At 41.2% G+C, this 22,240-nt stretch overlaps 1 protein-coding gene across 1 annotated transcript in view; it reads right to left on the bottom strand.

Annotated features, from left to right (window-relative positions):
* Positions 1-815: 815 nt before the first annotated feature.
* LOC123771896 (opioid-binding protein/cell adhesion molecule) overlaps positions 816-22,240 on the bottom strand; it is a 365,209-nt gene continuing 343,784 nt past the window's right edge. The window contains exons 7-9 of the mRNA XM_069337822.1: positions 10,075-10,252; positions 3,236-3,372; positions 816-1,194 (exon numbers count right to left, since the gene is read on the bottom strand). Coding sequence (XP_069193923.1) covers positions 1,070-1,194; positions 3,236-3,372; positions 10,075-10,252 — 440 coding nt within the window. The 3' untranslated portion in view covers positions 816-1,069. The remainder of the gene's footprint in view (positions 1,195-3,235; positions 3,373-10,074; positions 10,253-22,240) is intronic.

Here is a 22,240-nt window from a genome sequence, read left to right on the forward strand (position 1 = left end):
AAGGGTCGATCCCCCATGGGTAGTCTCCTTCATAAGTGGTTTTCCCCAGGGGGTCAATTCCCCAGGGGCACGTTTCCTTTCTGGTCGTTTCCTCTAAGGGTGGTTTCCCTTGGGGGGGCAGTTCCTCCACGGGTCGTTTCTTCTAAGAATAGTTCTTGGAAGAACAATATATTTAAGTTTCTTCTTCAAAAGTCGTTTTCCCCAAGAGTCATTTTCTAAAAAGAGTCGTTTTCTCTAAGGGTGGTTTCCCTTGGGGGGGGGGGGGGCAGTTCCTCCAAGGAGTCGTTTCACATTGCGTTAGCGTAGCCTTTACAATTCCTATCTTATGCTGCCAAGAACTGACGTCGCATACAAGAATTTGTTTCGCTTTTCCATCTTAACGAAAGAGTTTCTGTCATTAATAACGACATGTGAGTTTATGCGACGAGCAACACCCACACCCAAGCCCACGACAATACTGTTTCATCACTTCTGTAGCAAATTTCTCACCTCTAAGTCTCTTTTTCACATGATTCTGAAACTGGCTTTTTCTTAAGTTTACAGCTGATACCATCTCGTTTTAAATCATCTCTTATTCTTACCGTGTAACTGTTAGCGCGGTTTTCACCTAAATATACAATTTCATAAACAAATTCTTCTCATAAGCCGTTAATTCAAATGTTCTTTTAATAAAATATGTCGCCAGCATCAATAATCTCTTTTTCTAGTTCGGTCTAGTAATACTGGCCTCGTACACTTGTGGGTTGGTGACTATGATAAAAGGGAGGTAACCACTGCGAGTTGAAAATAGGAGAACCAGAGAAGACAAACAGACATACATAGAAACAGATATATTCAACGAACATTTCAAATTCTCCACTCTAAATAGTGTTCGTTAGTGTTTTCCATTAACCACTCACGTTGACCTCTTTAAATATACCTCATAATGTCCTTCGATGGCCTATTGATCGAAATTGATAACCTTCTCGTTTGATCTTTTCAAACACTTGGATTGACCTCATTCTGGCTGCCAGTTGCTTGACCTGACCCCTCGTGGTCTTGGCCTGCCTCTTGCGCCACGTCCAGGAGATCATCTCACGTGGAAGGCGCTGAGGGAGTTGAGCAATGTGGTGAGGGCTGCCAGGAACAACACCATGGTTAAGGAGCACAGGTCCTTCGTACCCGACCCATGTTGCATCGCTGCAGGGTGTTCCCCTAGGGAGAGGAGGCACCGATGGATTAGTAAAAGCTGTTGCAAGGTGGTGATACCTGCGGCTGCGGACACAGGAAGCATGGGTTCCAGTGGGAGCAGCTGACACGGCACTTAACCAGAGATTAGTGGCAAGTGATGGTCTTGCCACTAATATGGTTATGTGTCTTCCCGGCAGACACTTAACAGAGTTAGAGGTTGGGGAAATTAGCTGACGAAGTTTAACGTTAATGAAGCATTGAAATATCGGCACTGACAGCTAAAATCCAAGTTGAAAAAAATATTTTCACATATCAGGAAACGAGAATATAAAAGTTATAACGAAAAAATAACGAGGAAGTGAAAAATTGTTCGATAATAACGAGTTCTGGGGAAATCCAGAAAAATGGTTGGACCCATGAAAAATTAAATTACAATGAACGAGTATAGAGAAAAAATTAAAACCAAAAATATTAGGGTGAAAACAGAAGGTTTTTGAATAATTGATAGCATTCTGCATAGTGAATATTTGATGACTGTTGAGGGGCTGTGAGGACTATTAAATGGAGGAATAAAGTTGTTGATAAAACCGAAGCGAGAGAGAGAGAGAGAGAGAGAGAGAGAGAGAGAGAGAGAGAGAGAGAGAGAGAGAGAGAGAGAGAGAGAAGGAGAGAGAGAGAGAGAGAGATTCAGAGACACAATTTCATGGTGCCAACCGAAATTATATTACATTTGCTGAACGATTCCTACTGAAAGTGAACGAGAAAAATGAACAGGTTACTAATAATGTTTCTAGAAATATTAATATAAATATCCACAAGATTGACGTAAGTATTTTGGACAATATGAGACTTCAATTAGACAATGGAGGAAACAGTTCCTGGATGAGAATGAAACAATGAAGGTAAAAGAAAATGAAAAGAAGAATCCACTAGTTGCAACATGAATTTTTAGATGCATAGATTGAACATATAAGAAATTTGAAATATATAAATTTAAATATATAATGTATAAAGATGCGATTGCTACAATTTCTATAATTACCTTCTATTTTATACCTTCAATATGTTTTACTTTATATTTCCTTCTATTTAACACTTATATATTTCCCTTAATACATGTTCCTTTTACATATTATACTCAATAAATGTTCCTAGTATATTTTGCCTCAATTCATTTTGTCTTGTTCAATACAGTCCAATATTATCTCAAATAACAAAACATTTAGTGTCATTCCTAATAGATCTATTCACCAACGTCAATAAATATAATCAAGAAAACTCTAACAATTCAATAACTCTTTGCCAAGCTTTTGTGAAAGTTAATATAACGAGTGATTTATGGACAATTTATATGTTAGTAGTTCTCTCTCTTGCTTGACTTTTGACCTCTTTCTAATCTCACACTAATGTCACTCATATCTAACTCTGCCCTCATTCTGACCTACCTCTCTAACCTCACTCTGACCTCCCTCTGGACTCATTCTAACTTCATTTATAATCAAATTTCTTGGGCTGGCCAAACACTATATAAACAGCCCTAAAATGAAAGAGTTTTAAATAAATTATTAACTTGGGGATGTTGACACTCAGATTAACAGGTCTACGCTTCGATAGGTTAAGTGGGACGCGTAGAAAGGATATGTGGAAAGTAGAGAAACGTAGCAAAAAAAGTAGAAGGAAGAGAGATACAGAGGGAGTCTGAGAAAGTAAAATATATATATGAGTGAGCAGATGATGAGTCACAATTACGTGACTGAAATAAGTTGACCAGACCACACGCTAGAAAGTGAAGGGACGACGACGACGTTTCGGTCCGTCCTGGACCATTCTCAATCGACTTGAGAGTGGTCCAGGACGGACTGAAACGTTGTCCACCCTTCACTTTCTAGTGTGTGGTTTGGTCAATCAATATATATGAATGAGTTTGGGTGGATATAAATACGAGATGACTCATGCAGATCAATAGACTGTCCGTTTCCTAATTCTTATGTTCAAAAGTTCCTGGGAATTGGGGAAAGGGAGAGAAAGTTTAGCTCCTGGAAAAGACATAGAAGCAGAAGCTCACCGTTGAGGATGTGGACCAGGACGCTGCCTGTGGCCACGTCGCCCAGGGAGCAGGTGTAATTGCCAGAGTCCTTCGGTGTGGCGTTAGCAATGAAGAGCGTGGACACGATCACCGAACTGCTCATGTCCGTCTTGACGCTGTAATCACGCCACGGGGGGAAGGTTAGTCGGGTTTGTTGTGGTGCATGGGGGAGAGGTGGTTTGTGGTGGAGAGTGTTAGTTTGTGGTGGAGAGTGTTAGTTTGTGGTGGAGAGTGTTAGTTTGTGGTGGAGAGTGTTAGTTTGTGGTGGAGAGTGTTAGTTTGTGGTGGTAGGTGTAATAGCTTGTCGACGGGTAGTGTCTAGAGGAGGGTGTGGTAGTTTGTGGAGTTGGGTGGGCGTGTGTGGGTGGTGAAGAGATGGTTGTCTAAGGATTTCGGATGATTTGGTAAGCTAATCATATTGCTATTTATATTACCATTTCAATTATTTGATGGTCTTGTTATCAGTTAGCTTAGTTATCAAGGTATCAGCTTCATTTTAGATATACCAATATTACACACATTATATATATATATATATATATATATATATATATATATATATATATATATATATATATATATATATATATATATATATATATAGGGGTTATCCAGTGCTGTCCCGGGTGCCCACCCTTTCCCCTCACTCCCACCAATATAATATGACAGAACGATGAAACTACTCTATGTTAAGGAAATAATTTCTTTTGATGAAGAAGTCTTAGTGCTTCTCAGCCAATATTTTACACTTAACAAGATTTGAATCCTTGAGAATTGGAGTTTCGGGCTAGGGGGAAGGGGTCAATAATTACTAATACCTCTTAAATCATTTAACTTACGCCTACCTACATCAGCCTATGTCCGTTCCATACCCCAGACCATTTTCCTTATAAATTTGGGTAATGGTAGCCGTAAGAATGTGGCCTTATACTTCAGACAAACAGACGGAACGACAGAGAAACATTTTCTCTTAAGATATAGTTAAGAAGCAGTAATATTAAACAAACGACATACATCTTAATTTTGTTTCTCAAAACACTGTGTGGAAGAGAATTTTATATATATATATATATATATATATATATATATATATATATATATATATATATATATATATATATATATATATATATATATATGTGTGTGTGTGTGTGTGTGTGTGTGTGTGTGTGTGTGTGTGTGTGTGTGTGTTTTCATATTGAACATATTGTTTTCGGTACGTATACAAATTGAGCAACTTAGAAAATTTGTATATTAATCAACAATAAAATGTCAAAATAACAAGAACACTTTAAAAGTCTAAAGTTACTAAGGCAACAAAATTCCATTCAAAAGAGGATAGAGGATAAACAAAAACCAAATATGTATACAATTTAAATTAAAACATAAAAAAAGACTTATCAACACAATTGCAGAAGATGAATATTACTAAGTGAATAATAGAGATGTGAACTCATAGTTAGTTGTTCAACTCGGGGTTTCATTTTGACGATGTGAATACATTCCAAGATGTAATGTAAGTTACCTGAGGTATTACCTGTGGCTCAGGTAACTGGAAGTTAGTTCTCAGATTAACTATTGTTGGAGAAAGGATAGCTCATCTCTTCCCGTGATAACGTATGTGAGAAAGAGAGAGAGAGAGAGAGAGAGAGAGAGAGAGAGAGAGAGAAAGAGAGAGAGAGAGAGAGAGAGAGAGAGAGAGAGAGAGAGAGAGAGAGAGAGAGAGAGAGAGAGAGAGAGATCCGGATACAGCCGGGTAGCCCAACTAGCTTAATAAAAAGAAAATATTTAACACTGAGAGGATTTTAACATTTAAAATTTTTTTATGATTTTTTTTAAGAATTTCCTCAAAATTCTGTACAATATTTAGCTTGGCTTCCAGCCTCATTGCTAAAAATGAAGCCCACGTTGAGCAACTCAATGTCCTCGACTCACTAATTTCCGACTTCTGCAATTATGTAGTTAGGTCTTTTTTCGAAATATTTCAAATATATATATAGATTTTCTGAGATTTCGTGTATCTTATTTGGGATTTTGCAGTGTATATATACATATATATATATATATATATATATATATATATATATATATATATATATATATATATATATATATTTTATTAAATATGACCGAAAAAGTAAGATTAATAATTCTAACACGAATTTTCTCAATCTTTCGTACATTACGCTTCACTGTTGGAGGTAAATCAAAAATCACTTCTCCAAAATTCATTTTTATTTTGGAGAAGTGATTTTTGATTTACCTCCAACAGTGAAGCGTAATGTACGAAAGATTGAGAAAATTCGTGTTAGAATTATTAATCTTACTTTTTCGGTCATATTTAATAAAATATGTCTACAGGAAAGACTGCTACCAAAATATACTAATATATATATATATATATATATATATATATATATATATATATATATATATATATATATATATATATATGGAACAAAATGTTGAAGAAACATAAAAGGGTAGGAAAAACGGGCCAGGAATTTATAGCTGTGTTGTCCCCAAGTCGCCATTCGCAACCGCCAAAAACCTAAAGCAATTAAGGGAAGCAGTAAATTCTGATGACATCTTTGTAATGGTGTTGTTGTGGGTGGGGCTGAGGTCCCGTGACTCCCAGCTGACGTGTGTGTGTGTAGTCATCTAGTTGTGGTTGCTGAGGGTTGAACTCTGGCCCTTTGGTCCCGCCTCTCAACTGTCAATCAACTGGTGTTCAGATTCCTCAGCGTACTGGGCTCTATCATATCTACATGTTTCTACATTGTGAGTGTGAGTGTGTGTGTGTGTGTGTGTGTGTGTGTGTGTGTGTGTGTGTGTGTGTGTGTGTGTGTGTGAAGAGACCTCTCCATCTCCATTCTACCCGTTTTCTCCCCCATCTTCCCCATTACCTTTATCCTCTCAATTCTCCTACCTTTCTGACGGTGCCCGGGAGAGTCCGTCTCTCCTTCAACCATCCATCTACCATCTGCCCCACTTTATTTCCTCGTTCCCATTCCCTTGCTTCCCTTCACTTCATCTCTCACCCCCCCCCTTCCTTCCCTCCTTCTCAACACATCCTTTACCCCCCTCTCTGGCATCCATTTGGTCCTCCTCCTTCTTCCCCTCTCCCCCATTTCCCCTCTATCCCCCCTTCTCGCAGGAAATGTATTGGTTTCTTATCTCCCTTCTCACTCTTCCCCACTCCCTCTCCAGCTTCTTCCTCCTCCCTCGCATCTCTCTCTCCCCTTCCTTTCCCCTCCACCGCAACTTCCACTTCTCTATTCTACAATATTACTAATAACTCGATATCTGCCCCCCCCCCCTAGTTCGTCCCACGTACCCCTTACCCTTCCAGCCTCTCCTCATCTCTCTCCCACGTCCCTCTTCCCTCACCCCTTAGACGGGGTACCTGATATTGAGGACTTGCTGCGGCTTATGGATGCATTCGACCAAACTTCAGTGCTAAGGCTCACTTACGAGATTGATGAGGAGAGCTCCTAGAATTTGTAATCTCCTGCCATCAGCCGCAGAATCAAGTATTTCTGTAACACACACAAATACTGGATTCTGCGGGTGATTGCAGAGGAATACAAATTCTCGAAGCTATCCTCATTAAGGTAAAAAAGAGCTAATATAAACACGCAAAACAATGCCTCACTGCCAAGAATGCTGCCTAGATCCCAACCTGTGAAGAAGGCCGCCGAGTGCTGTTGGGAATTTGGTTAAGGATCTTACGACATCCAAATCTTTTTAACAGTCGTTGTGGCCTAGTGGGGAAAGTACTGGACACGCTAAGGTGCATGGAGATCCCGGCTGTCTAGGTTCGAATCCTTCTGAGGTGAGGAGTTTTCTGTTGCATATAGGCTTCGGGAACGAGCATCTTCGCATATTATATATATATATATATATATATATATATATATATATATATATATATATATATATATATATATATATATATATATATATACTTATATATATATATATATATATATATATATATATATATATATATATATATATATATATATATATATATATATATATATAAATATATACAGATAGATATAGTTGCATGCACACCAAAATTCGCCGTAATCGTTAAATTCCAGTTTTAGGCCAAAAAAATCTCCCAGTGCCTAATCAAAGCTAGTCTCCCACAGGCGCTCGGGAAAATTAGTATGCATTGCATCCCGAGCCGCCAGTGGACGTGATTCAATCTAGGAGGCTGCCTGTCCTACATCACGTTGATATCATTTTTTATTTCAAAATATCCTTGCACTCTATGGAGGATTAACAAATTTTAAAGATGCACGATTCGGTTGAGTGCATTTTTTTTTTTTTAGGATAATGGAGTTTACTCGTATGTCGCTTTTGATAGTCGTAGAAAAGAGAAAATGTTCAACTATTGTTAAACTGCTACTGAAATAAAATGTAATTTAAAAAAATGTAATTATGTAACGTAATAGTCTTTTGTCGAGGAATATTTTCAATAGGTTATGATAAAAAACCCTTGTGTTATCTGCTATTGTAAGCCTGGCCACAAATAACCATCATGAACTATTAAAATGAACTAAATATATATCTAGTCTAACTCAACAGTTATAATTATCCTTAATGAGAAAATCCACTAGGGCTAGAGGGGGGTGGGGGCTCGAACTTACGAGTATGGGGCTTGGCAATGCCATGATCAAAGGTTCGAGCCCACCTCACAGCCCTAGTGGATTTTCTCCTCGATATATATCACATTAATGTGATTTCTGTGTATTATCCCTAAGTGTCTGAACAATATAACCCACCTGGGTAGCATATTTCCCCCCTACCACCCATTTAAGTTAAGCACTTAGTGCCAGGAATAAATGGGTACGATCTTCAAAGATATACGTTAACCGATATATTAAAGTTTGTTGACATTTATTTAAACGGAGTCTATGTTTCACTTGATGGTAACCCATCAACTCGGAGGTCGACCTTCTCTCATGAGGTAAAGGACGTTAGTGGGAGGAAGCTGAGTGCTGAGTGGGTCAGTAGGGCGAGTCCCTTCCGGTTTGATATTTAGCTTTTGAAAGCGAGCCGAGATTGGTGAGAATTTTCTGACAAATTAATAAATAGATCGTGAAATATTTTCCTACTTCTTACAGAACATTTATGCTGCGAAATTCGAAATTTCAAATTGATTGATAGAGGTTTATCGTCTGTATGATAAAGCCATTTCTGTCCTGACATGCACCTCGCCTAGATCCCCAAAGAACCTAATTAATGATCCTTCTAAGTGTGCAACGAAGACCAAGAAATATTTCTGAAACCAGGAAAACATGCGAAATGTTTCTTGATTCCTGCATCCATGCTTGTATGAAGCTCTCACTTCCCATAGTGTATTCCACTGGTAATATATGCATCATAATCTTCCCAGTGAAGAATCTCGCATGCTATCGCGGCACCCATCAGAGGTTACAGCATGTCAGATAATCACCCGTCGGGAAAACCTTCGCGACACCCCCAGGAGCTGGTTCCATCAATTAAACTAGAAAATAAGCTACTGGCATATTGCGCGACGAACAACGTAACTCGTGTCACAACATTGAGCGTGCTGGCCGCGCAAGAACTCACAATATAATCACATACGAGAATGTCTCGCACAGCGCACACTATGCAGTATAATCAACCCTCTAAGCTTTGTTAATACTCTCTCTCGTACCCCCGTGTCACATCCCCTCTCCCCCTCTCCCCCTCACATCCACTTCCCCCCCCTCACACCACCCCTCTCTATCATCCCCTCCCCCTCACACCCCCTCCCACATCCTATCTCCACAAATCCCCACAATCACATAATCCGCGTTAACTTGCCTAATATCCTCTCAACTTGACAATGACAACCGTATCACCCTATGACTTATCAACCAGCTCAATGCCACTCTGTAACCTATTATAGATAAAAGCTAGTCTAATGGCAATTAAATTTTCTAGTATGGCCATCAACTTCCATAATAATGGAAAGCTTGCTAATATTAACCTAAAATAAAAATCATTTTGAAGGAGTGGAATGACTGGAGTAACAAAATGATTTTCATTGCTAAATCACGTCATTGGGATTTCTCTGCAAACTAACCTAATATGACAAGATGTTGCCCAAACTCAAAAGATATCTTCGTACTCATATCAAATACCCATCCAACACTTACCAGATATCTATAACACCAAATACCTACCTACCCACACCAAATACTTACCTTAACCCACCAATCACAGTCCTTAACTTCCAAATGCTGACCAAAGCAATCCAAATTTTGTCCGTGTCTTACCATATGCATTCTCTACTCACCAAATAAAGTCCTTAACTCTTCCAATACTTTCCTTAACTTAACATATACAACCATAATCTTGCCATGTACTGCTCTAAATATATTAAATACCTTCGTAAAACCACTATCAATATATATATATATATATATATATATATATATATATATATATATATATATATATATATATATATATATATATATATATATATATATATCCATTAAATACCACCCTAAAAACACCAAATACCCTCAACCAAAAACAAATATTAAAAACAAAACAAATATTATGTCAGCGCTTTGCCATATACCGCAAACAGTTATCCTTATTCCACCTAAATTCAGCCCTAATACCACTCATAGTGTCTGGAACTACCTCAAATCATCTATTTCTTCCTAAAAAAAACCACTCAACTCCCCCTCTATGCATGCATGATGGTTCCTTAAGCTATCCTGATGTAACAAAACCTCGCCTGAAACCTCAAAATAACTGGCTCTAATTTCCAGCCCTAAGCTCACCTAATACCACCCCTGGAAGTGTCGTAGTTGAGCATGTGGTCACCGTGGCGCCAGAGAATGAAAGTCTGGGCCTGAGGCATCTGACTGATGGTACACTTGAGTTCGATGGTGCTGCCGGTCTTGTAGAACTTCTCGTGGACCGACGCCCCTCTCTCGTCGATGATCTCCACTACCGGAGCTGTGTGGACGAGGGAGTGTTGGTGAGACACACACAGGTCACCGTGGCTCTACGTGGGAAATAGGTTTTGCAGTCATTGTAAGCAGCAGTGCAGTATACGGATATTCAGAACATGAGAGGGGGTGTGAAGAGAGGAGAGGAGTGGGAACTGAAGAACGGAGTGAAGGAACGGTGATCAACTACTTGGTCAATCGGGGATCGAACGCCAACCTGGAAGAAGCTATAAATCGTAGAAAACAACTGGATGGACCTGTTAAAAGGAAAAAAGCATTACATGATTATCTCTATTCTTCCTTCGCACCTTATATAAAAAGAGAAGCAGTGGACGATAGATGGAGAGAGTTCATGAGGAAGTCAGTTAACAGATGACATTGGTGTACCTCTGGGAGATCTGCTAAGAAAGGGGATAGATTATTTACATTCTAGACCAAGTTCTATCTTGATACAGATGAACAGTATAGCAGAGGGAAAGGCTCCCTTCCAACTCTCCACCTTCTCTGGTTACGCTGCAGACTGGATAAAAAGTTAGAGGTAGCATCATTGAAGTTTGGCAGGGAAAGATTAATATTAAGCTTGTCTAACAGCTAGTAAGAATAGCTTTATGAAAACACTTAATGTTTTCGTTAAAAGGAGACACACTACTCAGCTTAAACCACCAAACAGACACAAGTGAATCACGTCTCATCTCAAAGCCATTTGTCATAGATGCCAATATGTAAACTTAATTTACTCGATTAAAGGTTCTTTTATGGGAAAGAGAGAACAAATTCGTCTGTTTTCTTTAGTATGGAGTTCTATCTTGTATACCCAACTACCAATTCGAATTGAGGACAAGGAAGAAAACCCTGCGATTAGGCTCATATCCAGTCGTGACCCGTCCTAGTCACCAACATCTGAGTCTTCAACACCAGAGAGCTATTGGTGCTCTTAGTGTAATATTCAATGTTCTCAAGACTCAATATCTGACCTAACTGTGCACAACAAGTTTGCAAATAGATCAGTGATCGGTTATAGAGTTCTAAGTGATTTATGGCTTTGGGACCATACACGCATTCTTTCACGTTTGTACACTCAGCGCGGCCCAAACACACACACACACACACACACATACATCAGGATTTGATGAAAAACAGTGCCCAAATTGCACCCCGACTGTTGCCAGGTATTTGTTAGTCATGGAACTCATGAAAGGAGCTCCAGGATAAACAACTCGTCATATAGGCAATCGCTAAGGAAGTGGCATTACTATTCTGTATGTCAGTGTGTAAGCCCTGGCAACGCTGGTTCGAACCCTGGTCGAGTAATCGAGTTCTTAGTGATTATTTGTATACATATATGTATTTGTAGTGAAGAATTTATATATATATATATATATATATATATATATATATATATATATATATATATATATATATATAAACATATATAAACATATATAAATAATATATAAACTTAATATATATTATAACTAAAAACACAGCACGAGAACAAAAAAACAATCAAGGAGCAGAATTAGACCCATAAGGAAGGAAGTTCGAAAAAAGACTAAGAAGAGATGAATGGTGGAGGATAGTGGGGAAGGAGGAGGAGCACAGGAGGAGAAGAAGAAAGAGAAGGAAAGCAGATGAGAATGGAACATTAGGAACGGAGGGAAGAGATGGTGGGGGAAAGACGAAAGGTAGGAAGGGAAGGAGAAGGTGGACAACACAGCAAGAATGGAGGTTAGATGAAAGCGAGTCAGAAGAGGAGAAGCAAGAGGTGAGAGAAGGAGAGCATGGAGGAAGAGAGCATGCTATTTATGAAATTAAAATGAGAGAGAGAGAGAGAGAGAGAGAGAGAGAGAGAGAGAGAGAGAGAGAGAGAGAGAGAGAGAGAGAGAGAGAGAGAGAGAGAGAGAGAGAGAGAGAGAGAGAGAGAGAGAGAGAGAGAGAGAGAGAGAGAGAGAGAGAGAGAGAGAGAGAGCATGTGCCTGCTTGCGTGAGAGCTAGAGAGATCCGACAGGGCAGGGAAAAAGAGGCGGGTTAGAGAGCTGGCAGACACAGAGGTAGAGAGCGTTGGTCGATGCCACCACAGTGCCACTGAGAGCTGCCACCAGCAGAGGCACTCATGGCCACTCCTAGGCTGCTGCCTGTTACACTCTATCCTCTGTCCACCTCCCTTTCCTCCAAGTTTCACTCTCTCCCTTCCATCACCCTTCCCTCCAATCCCTCTCCCTCACTGAGCTTTGTCTTCGTCAAGTGATGCAAGGGAAGACGAGGAAGAAGTTGGTGCCTGTTGGTGACACACCAAATTCTGTATATATATATTCCATACACCTGGGGCTGTAGGAGACTCGAATCGTGGACCCCACGTGTGTGAGGTCGAAGCTGACACTGTATTTTTCCTGTATATATGTTCGAGAAGGAAATATGTGAGTGTGAGGAATAAAGAGAGAGATAGAACGAGAGAGAGAGAGAGAGAGAGAGAGAGAGAGAGAGAGAGAGAGAGAGAGAGAGAGAGAGAGAGAGAGAGAGAGAGAGAGAGAGAGAGAGAGACACACACATTCCTAAACGTCTATTTGTTTCCACTAATCTCCATCACGGCTTAGGTAAGACTATCCTTATGCAAAATAATTTCCTGTCACTATAAATTATCATACTGACCTATTTTGCTCTCTGATGTATATAACTGGGGTGGGTCCGTCATAACCCAGACTCGCCAATTCACTCGTTAATCATAATATTATACAACCCCGCAAACTAGGTTTACTTCGCCAATCTGTATCAATCAATTCATCCACTATCAATCCATTCCAGTATAATCTTTCTGACCGATCCCTAATATTTCAGCCTTTTGTCATAAACTAAAATGCCTATCCAACTTCTTAATACATTTTTAATTTGATGGATAAACAGTCTTTAATACATTTATTTTAATAATAATAAAATATTAAATGGGGTGAAATTGTCCCCAACTCGTCAATCAAATGATTGATTAATCAGAATGAATAACCTCAGTTGTTTTTTACAATCTCATTATTCCATACTCTTTCACCTAACAATTCATCACACTCAGGATTTCTCAGTTCTCTCTCAGTTTTGGTACTTGACACCAAGCTGACTTGAACCTCTTCGTCCAGTTCTCTCAAGAGGTTTACATTCTCCTGCATTGTTCCGAAATCTATATAACCTAATTTTTACTTTTTGCTTCTAATCGATATCAACAGTTTCTGTTATGATCTGGTCTGCTGGTGATGCTGTTTCATATATCTCAAGTTTGGTCTACGTTACTTTGTGATAATAATGAATCTTTCAGAGTCTGGATCTTTGTATAATATACGATATAATATGCAGCAGCAGTCATGAAAACTGTTTCAAAACATTTCCAAGTATGCGGAAAAAAACACCTTTAACACTAATAGAATGCTTAACGCGTTTTCGGCCGTTTGGCCGTCATCAGAGCCTGCTCTGTCCTGCTCTGATGACGACCACACGGCCGAAAACGCATTAAGAAATCTTTTAATGGTCAAATTGGGTATTCTGCATTTGATATAGTACATCAGAAATCTTTAATGTCCAGCCTTCCATAATTACACTATTTTACCCATTCTTAGTTCACTGATTAGTAGTTTTTTCTGATGAATTACCTTTGTTGCAGATGATTCAGTTCTACCTCTCTCTACATTACAGTTTAGTTTTCTGTCAGGTTCTGTTATGTCACATGTTACTTATTATTCATCACATCATACACATTCTATTCATCTAAGGATGACTCTACTCTGAACTCTTTTTTCAAATTTCAATTAGACATACACACTCTTCAATTTCCAGTTTCCTTATATCTAATCTTAAATGTATTTTCAGTTTAAAAAGCTCTGAATCCAGTATTAAACAAAAAAAATCAGCAAAACAGATTTTTGTCAATTACTGAGTATTTTTTAATCTCGTTTCTTGATCCTTCACCATTATCGTGGGCGTCAGTTACAGCTGACCTGTCCTAGAAACCTCATCTCAAGGATTAGCAAGAGTGCTTTCATAAACGCCGGGCTTCCTCTTCAGCTTCAACCAATATTACCCATCTCCTTTGCTTCGTATCTACCAATTCTATTCGTCTTGCTTTGAACACAGCTCTCATAACAAAGTAAAATCTCCTCGCTACCAAAAAAATCTTGATGCAATTAAGATGAAACCTGTTACATGACTTAGTTCCCATATCCTTACATCTAAGCTGTTCCCCTGCTTAGTTTCCCATATCCTTACATCTAAGCTGTTCCCCTGCTTAGTTTCCCATGTCCAAATATCTACGCTGCTCTTCTGTTTAGTTCCCTTATCCTAGTATCTAAGCTGATAAGCTTGGGTCACTAGCCCACCTGCCACAAAGATAATTCTCCATTCTCTTAAATGTCTTCAGCTAAGGCTTCGGCTCTTAAGCATCTGGAAACTGAGGAGGCCGTATTAAACTACAGATTCGTATAGACTCACATTGCAGCTTCAGCTCACATTTACTCTGTATTTCATGGCAATCCAGGAACTCAATTGTTAACTGTTCCTATGTTTCTATCTACTCCTTAACACTAGTTCCCTCACGTCTAACATTCTAATTTCTACTAACACTTTTATATTAGTATACATAACATTGTGTATTAGATCGATTGTATATTAGTGCTTTCTTATATTGTCTTGCTAGAGCTGGTACCCGGCGTTGCCCGGGGAGTCTTCCAGCTTTTATCTCTCCACTTATTTATCCATCTATATATTTATCCACCTTCCGTCTATCTCTTTATCAATCTATTTATCTGACCATCTATCCATCCACCGATCCATATATCCAAATATTTATCCATCTTTCTATCCATCTATCTATACATCTATCTATACATCTGTCTCTCAATCCATTCTGCTTTCTTTCCATCTATGCCTTCATCTACTCATCTACCTATCTGATAATCCATCCATCTATCTATCCAAACAGTAATCCATCAGCTATCCATCAATCCATCTATACATTCATCCATCCATTAATCTATTTATCCATCTATCCATCCATATACCCATGTATTTGTCTATCATATATCTGTCTATTCATCCACATATCTAAATAGTCTTCTATCTATCCGTCTGTTAAACCCACTATTTCTTTATCCATGTATCTATTTGTCCATTCATCTACTCATATATCTATCCATCTTGATTCCCTGCATTCCCATCCCTTTTGTCTCTGCCCATCCTCCCCATCCTTCCTTTTTTTCCCCTTCATTTGCCTACCTCCCTCCCTTGGTCCCCTCTCCCTTCTATTTCTCCTTCTCAGAAAAAGTATTGGTCTCTTTCTTATTCCCCTGTTCTCTTCTCCACCGCCACCTTCGTCACCTATCTTCGTCCTCCTCCCCCTTCTCTTCACTCTACCTTCCTCTCTATCTCTATCCCACAATATTACTAATAGCATAATAAGAACAAATGTCACTATATCTTTATAATGTTAAATGACAGTGACACAGAATATAATAGTTTCCCGGTTTGAATTTGTGAGTTGCCTTCAGTCTTCTGTGAGTAGGGGGAGGTTATCTTGAGATGATTTCGGGGCTTTAGTGTCCCCGCGGCCCGGTCCTCGACAAGGCCTCCACCTCCAGGAAGCAGCCCGTGACAGCTGACTAACACCCAGGTACCTATTTTACTGCTAGGTAACAGGGGCATAGGGTGAAAGAAACTTTGCCCATTGTTTCTCGCCGGCGCCTGCGATCGAACCCGGGACCAGAGGATCACAAGTCTAGCGTGCTGTCCCCTCGGCGGACCGGCTCCCGAGCGGAAGGGGAAGTATAATTTCCATGTTTTATGCACTCCCGCCAAACACACACCGAAAGTGCGACGTTGGTACAACGTTTGAACAAGTTTTAACACTTCCTAACCAGTTATAACAACCAATATACCAAGTTGTAACAACGTTCTAATACGTCATAAACACGTTAAGCCAAGATGTAACAACTTTATTAAAAGTTGTAACAAGCGGAAAATGGAAACAGTTTCGGTTTGTGTTTCCAGGGTTATAATCTTGTGAAAACAATAGGGAATTCTTAACAATTTTCCCGAAATCAATGAATAATGGTGAATATTTCTATAAGAACAAAAATCGGCTTTTGGATTGTTTTCGAAATATTTTCGTAGGTATACTGTCGGAGCCGGTCGGGCCGAGCGGACAGCACGCGGGACTTGTGATCCTGTGGTCCTAGGTTCGATCCCAGGCGCCGGCGAGAAACATTGGGCAGAGTTTCTTTCACCCTATGCCCCTGTTACCTAGCAGTAAATAGGTACCTGGGTGTTAGTCAGCTGTCACGGGCTGCTTCCTGGGGGTGGAGGCCTGGTCGAAGACCGGGCCGCGGGGACACTAAAGCCCCGAAATCATCTCAAGATAATCTCGGGGAGTGGGCTAAAAACGGCCGTGGGGGGTTCTGAATATCACCCTGGCTTACTTTAGGCGTTTGAATTCTGGCGAGCCCGATTAGCCTATGTTCATCTCGTACCCAAGACCATTCAATCTGCAAATTTTGGTGGGGCTAGCCACAAGCTTCTAGCCTACAACTTTGGACAGATAAACAGAAAGACAGTGTCTCTGACAATATAGATATATCTATATTATCTGAATTATAGTATAGATATCTATACGAGAAAGAGAAAGCCGTGTCTGCTGTTTTTTATATGTAAGAGAATCGTGCAAGTGGAATTTTTTTTACAAAATAATATTTAGCGATTTAATTATAATATTTACCTATTTCTCCTATCTCCTGAAACAGGATATAATCCTATGTACAGGCTCTTGTATTTATTTTAAGACGTCATCAACGTTAATGTTCCTGGGGAGAGGTCCATTTAACACTAGCCTGTGGTACAAGTGAGTTTGCACATCTTTAAAGGAGATTGGGTCCTACTCAGTTCTGGTTCTATGGCCTTGCTAACATACGTATCAAAAAAGCTTACTCATGAACAAATCCACAAGGGCCGTGACGTAGGTTCGAACCTACGTCCCAGAGGATCCCAGACGCTGCCTTAATCCACTGAGCTACGACATGGTAAATCCCTCGTGGATTTATTCTTTGGATGCATCACGCTATTGGGATTTCTGTGTGTAAAGCTTACTCATTTTTCCTATTTTAATGTTAAAGAAATACAAGCATAAATTTGTAGTGAAATGAGGCATAGAGAGAGCGGTTGTTGAGCGCTTAAACTACAACATTTATGTACAGTTATCTCCGGTATTTTGTGAATGCTGAAAATATATTTTAACACCATAGTGTGTTAAAAGCTATTTGTGAGATGTTTGTATAGCGCCCAGTGACCGAGGTGATAAAATGTTTGTATAGCGCCCAGTGACCGAGGTGATAAAATGTTTGTATAGCGCCCAGTGACCGAGGTGATAAAATGTTTGTATAGCGCCCAGTGACCGAGGTGATAAAATGTTTGTATAGCGTCCAGTGACCGAGGTGATAAAATGTTTGTATAGCGCCCAGTGACCGAGGTGATAAAATGTTTGTATAGCGTCCAGTGACCGAGGTGATAAAATGTTTGTATAGCGTCCAGTGACCGAGGTGATAAAATGTTTGTATAGCGCCCAGTGACCGAGGTGATAAAATGTTTGTATAGCGCCCAGTGACCGAGGTGATAAAATGTTTGTATAGCGTCCAGTGACCGAGGTGATAAAATGTTTGCATAGCGGAGCAGTGTGTGAACTCACCTAGTTGAGCTTGTCGGTTGAACGCAAGCTCCTGAGAGCCGTCTTTCGATCATTCAGTAGTTCAATGCAATGCTTCATTTCACTCGTTTTTCGTATCATATTTTTACATATAAAAAAGTGTATTAAATTGCCTACGACCACTTTATCATCTAGTTTACTATACTCATCTATGACTCAATAACTTAAAAGATCCCTCTGCAAGCTTTGTGACTCATCTGTGTTTCCAGTTTCTAATTATGTTTCATTTTATGTTCCTCATTTTGAATATTGTTTCAATATCTTCTCTGTAAATTGCCGCTAGTATCTTGCACGTCGTTATCATGTCTGCTGTATTTCCTTCCTTCCTTCATTGTAGTGAGGGGCCAGTTTCCTCAGATTTTCTTCATAGAGTGTGTGTGTGTGTGTGTGTGTGTTCACCTAGTTGTGCTTGCAGGGGTTGAGCTCTGCTCTTTCGGCCCGCCTCTCAACCGTCAATCAACTGTTTTTACTACTACTACTATTTTTTCACACTCCACACACACACACACACACACACACACACACACACACACACACACACACACACACACACACACACACACACCAGGAAGCAGCCCGTGACAACTGACCTATTTACTCCCAGGTACCTATTTACTGCTAGGTAACAGGGGCATAGGGTGAAAGAAACTCTGCCCATCGTTTCTCGCCGGCGCCCGGGATCGAACACGGGACCACAGGATAACGTATCCAGCGTGCTGTCCGCTCGGCCGGCCGACTCCTATGTGAGTGTGAGAGTGTGTGTGTGTGTGTGTGTGTGTGTGTGTGTGTGTGTGTGTGTGTGTGTGTGTGTGTGTGTGTGTGTGTGTGTGTGTGTGTGTGTATAGAGAACGAAGCAAAATCCGGAATTTTTGGTTTTAGATAAAAGTCTAGATTTGTCTTCAGGCATTTTCAGGATCTCTCTAACGTCTTGGCAACAGGCTCGCTTAGAGCTTCCGGCCTTTAGGAGTCTATCTAAAGTCTGGGCAAAAGGCTGGGTTGGGCTTCACCCCCTTTTAGGAGCCCGTTTCGAGTCAAGGCAGATCCCGTTCCGGCTTAATGCATAAAAAGGGTCCATCTGAAGCCTGGCAAGATCGGACGCTAGTTCTCGGGCCCACCTCTAGATGTCGTCCATTACAATGTCGTAAGTATAAGAACCAGGGGGCCTCGTAGCCTGGTGGATAGCGCGCAGGACTCGTAATTCTGTGGCGCGGGTTCGATTCCCACACGAGGCAGAAACATATGGGCAAAGTTTCTTTCACCCTGAATGCCCCTGTTACCTAGCAGTAAATAGGTACCTGGGAGTTAGTCAGCTGTCACAGGCTGCTTCCTGGGGGTGGAGGCCTGGTCGAGGACCGGGCCGCGGGGACACTAAAAAAAAAAGCCCCGAAATCATCTCAAGATAACCTCAAGATAACCAGGAGTTCGCTCAACCCACACACACCTCCTGCTTCACCTACACCCTTATAAACTATAAATAACTACCATCATGTCAGCAAGGCGGACAGCTTGGCTGGTATCATAACTTTACTTATATTTCCCATTTCCAAACTTTTCCCTTCACATGTACTTCTCTGTCCTATTCACTCCTCCTCCCCTCGAAAAAACTGAAAAAAGTGTTATAGTGTAGAGCAACGCTTGTGCAATGTGTGAACGATATCAGTGATTCCATATCTTTGAACGATATCAGTGATTCCATATCTTTGAACGATATCAGTGATCCCATATCTGTGAACGATATCAATAAAATATTTACTAAAGTGACGACAAGCGTAGTAAAAACAGAGAGAAAAGAGTGTGGAGAAAACCACTTAATTTGGCGAGGGTTGGCAACGAGTGACCTACACGGCCCATGTTCCCAATCACCCGCCCCCCCCGCCCATCTAGGCCAGAACTCCCCACCCCCACCCAGGCCAGAACTCCCACCCCCACCCAGGCCAGAACTCCCACCCTCCACCCAGGCCAGAACTCCCACCCTCCACCCAGGCCAGAACTCCCACCCCCCACCCATGCCAGACCTCCCCCCACCCCCCACCCAGGCCAGAACTCCCCACCCCCCACCCAGGCCAGAACTCCCACCCTCCACCCAGGCCAGAACTCCCACCCTCCACCCAGGCCAGAACTCCCACCCTCCACCCATGCCAGACCTCCCCCCACCCCCCACCCAGGCCAGAACTCCCACCCTCCACCCAGGCCAGAACTCCCACCCTCCACCCAGGCCAGAACTCCCACCCTCCACCCATGCCAGACCTCCCCCCACCCCCCACCCAGGCCAGAACTCCCACCCTCCACCCAGGCCAGAACTCCCACCCTCCACCCAGGCCAGAACTCCCACCCTCCACCCAGGCCAGAACTCCCACCCTCCACCCATGCCAGACCTCCCCCCACCCCCCACCCAGGCCAGAACTCCCACCCTCCACCCAGGCCAGAACTCCCACCCTCCACCCAGGCCAGAACTCCCACCCTCCACCCAGGCCAGAACTCCCACCCTCCACCCATGCCAGACCTCCCCCCACCCCCCACCCAGGCCAGAACTCCCACCCCCCACCCAGGCCAGAACTCCCACCCTCCACCCAGGCCAGAACTGGGTGGGCATCAAGGAGTCACTCACCAGCACCACTACAGCACCAGAGCAACGAAAAACAGTTACGAAAGAAAATAGCAAATAGAAATATTTACAAAAGAAATAAACAGAGCTACATGGAATATGTTCACATCATCAGAGTCGGAAATGAAATTGGAGAAGCTAGAAAATGCCAACATAAAAAGAGTTGAAGAAAAATATAGTCTCTAATAAGAGATGTAGATGAGTTAAAGTAGAGTAGGTGATAGGAGAATTACTAGCAGAGAGTAGCTTCATTAAGAGGGAACCACACTCTCCTTGAAATGGTTATTACAGTTATTACAGTCAATTACAGTTACTATCTTATTACAGAGAAGATAGAGGGACTAAAGAAGGTCATTGAGAACCTAAATGGAAACTTTGACAGGAGTGAGGAGCTCAAGGTTGCTACCTTGAAGGATTTAGAGGAGTTGAGTGAAATGCATCACAAAGAGGAAAATGAACATGGGCTTCAGGTTAGAATATAATTAATGGAAGAGGAGGGAAAGGCAACAGAGGAGGGGAAGGTAACAGAAGAGGAAAAGGAAGCAGTGGAGGCAATAATGATAACGGAACAGAGAATGCAAAACATTGAGAGTGTAACTGATAAATTAGGAACAAAGTGTTGAACAGACCACACACTAGAAGATGAAGGGACGACGTGGTTTCGGTCCGTCCTGGACCATTCTCAGGTCGACTTGTGAATGGTCCAGGATGGACCGAGACGTCGTCATTCCTTCATCTTCTAGTGTGTGGTCTGGTCAACATTCTTCAGCCACGTTATTGTGACTCATCGCCTGCAATTAGGGACAAAACCTGGCAAAAACTTTGTAGAAGTAGCTATGGGATCAGAGAGAAAACAGATCACTAAAACAACAATAATAGATGCTGTTAAAAGCCAGCAGGGTGTGCAGAATGCGAGGTCCCTCCCATACATCCTCCCTTCCAACAGTCACCTCCAGCAATCCATCCAACTCTCCCACCATTCACCCGGCTCCACCCTTTGTAACCCGCACTTTCCCACCTCCGCACCTTCTCTCTTCCCTTCCCACCTCTCTTCCCCCCTCACTGCCTCCCTTTTCTGCTTCGTTCCTACCTCCCCCTTCCCCTTATCCTCCCTTTCACCCTCCTCACCCACTTGCCTGCAAAATTGGAAATAACCTAAATATGTATGTTTTACGCGTCTCGTATTGCTTAAACATAGTAATATTTACCTATGTCCGTTCCACAAGACGTGGTTCCAAGAGCATCCAATGAATTCTATTATCTGAGAAGTGAAGACAAAGGCTGCTGTATTTTTTGTTATCAAATACTAGATTCTTGAGAATTTGAAGATATTGTTCAAGTTGAACATCGAAAAGATGTCCACTCATTGTTCCTGTATTAGAAATCTTCCCATTGGGAATACATTCCTATTGCTCTTGGGGACAATATTCGTACAATAAGGATCACTGTATCAGAACTGACCCAAATATCTCCTTTGTCAACAGTTATATGACGAAGACTCATGGTTGATTCTATTTGTGTCAGGATATACACATTATTGTGGTAATGCCAGTTAATGCTAGAGGGTCTCGAATCCCCTGTGTACCCCACCAACTCTCTGTGCCTATTCATTCTGAACCTGTCCCATTGGAATGAAACATGAGATGAATGGGCACCATCTGTAT

The sequence above is a fragment of the Procambarus clarkii genome, chromosome 38, assembly GCF_040958095.1.
Source record: "Procambarus clarkii isolate CNS0578487 chromosome 38, FALCON_Pclarkii_2.0, whole genome shotgun sequence".
Lineage (NCBI taxonomy): Eukaryota > Metazoa > Arthropoda > Malacostraca > Decapoda > Cambaridae > Procambarus > Procambarus clarkii.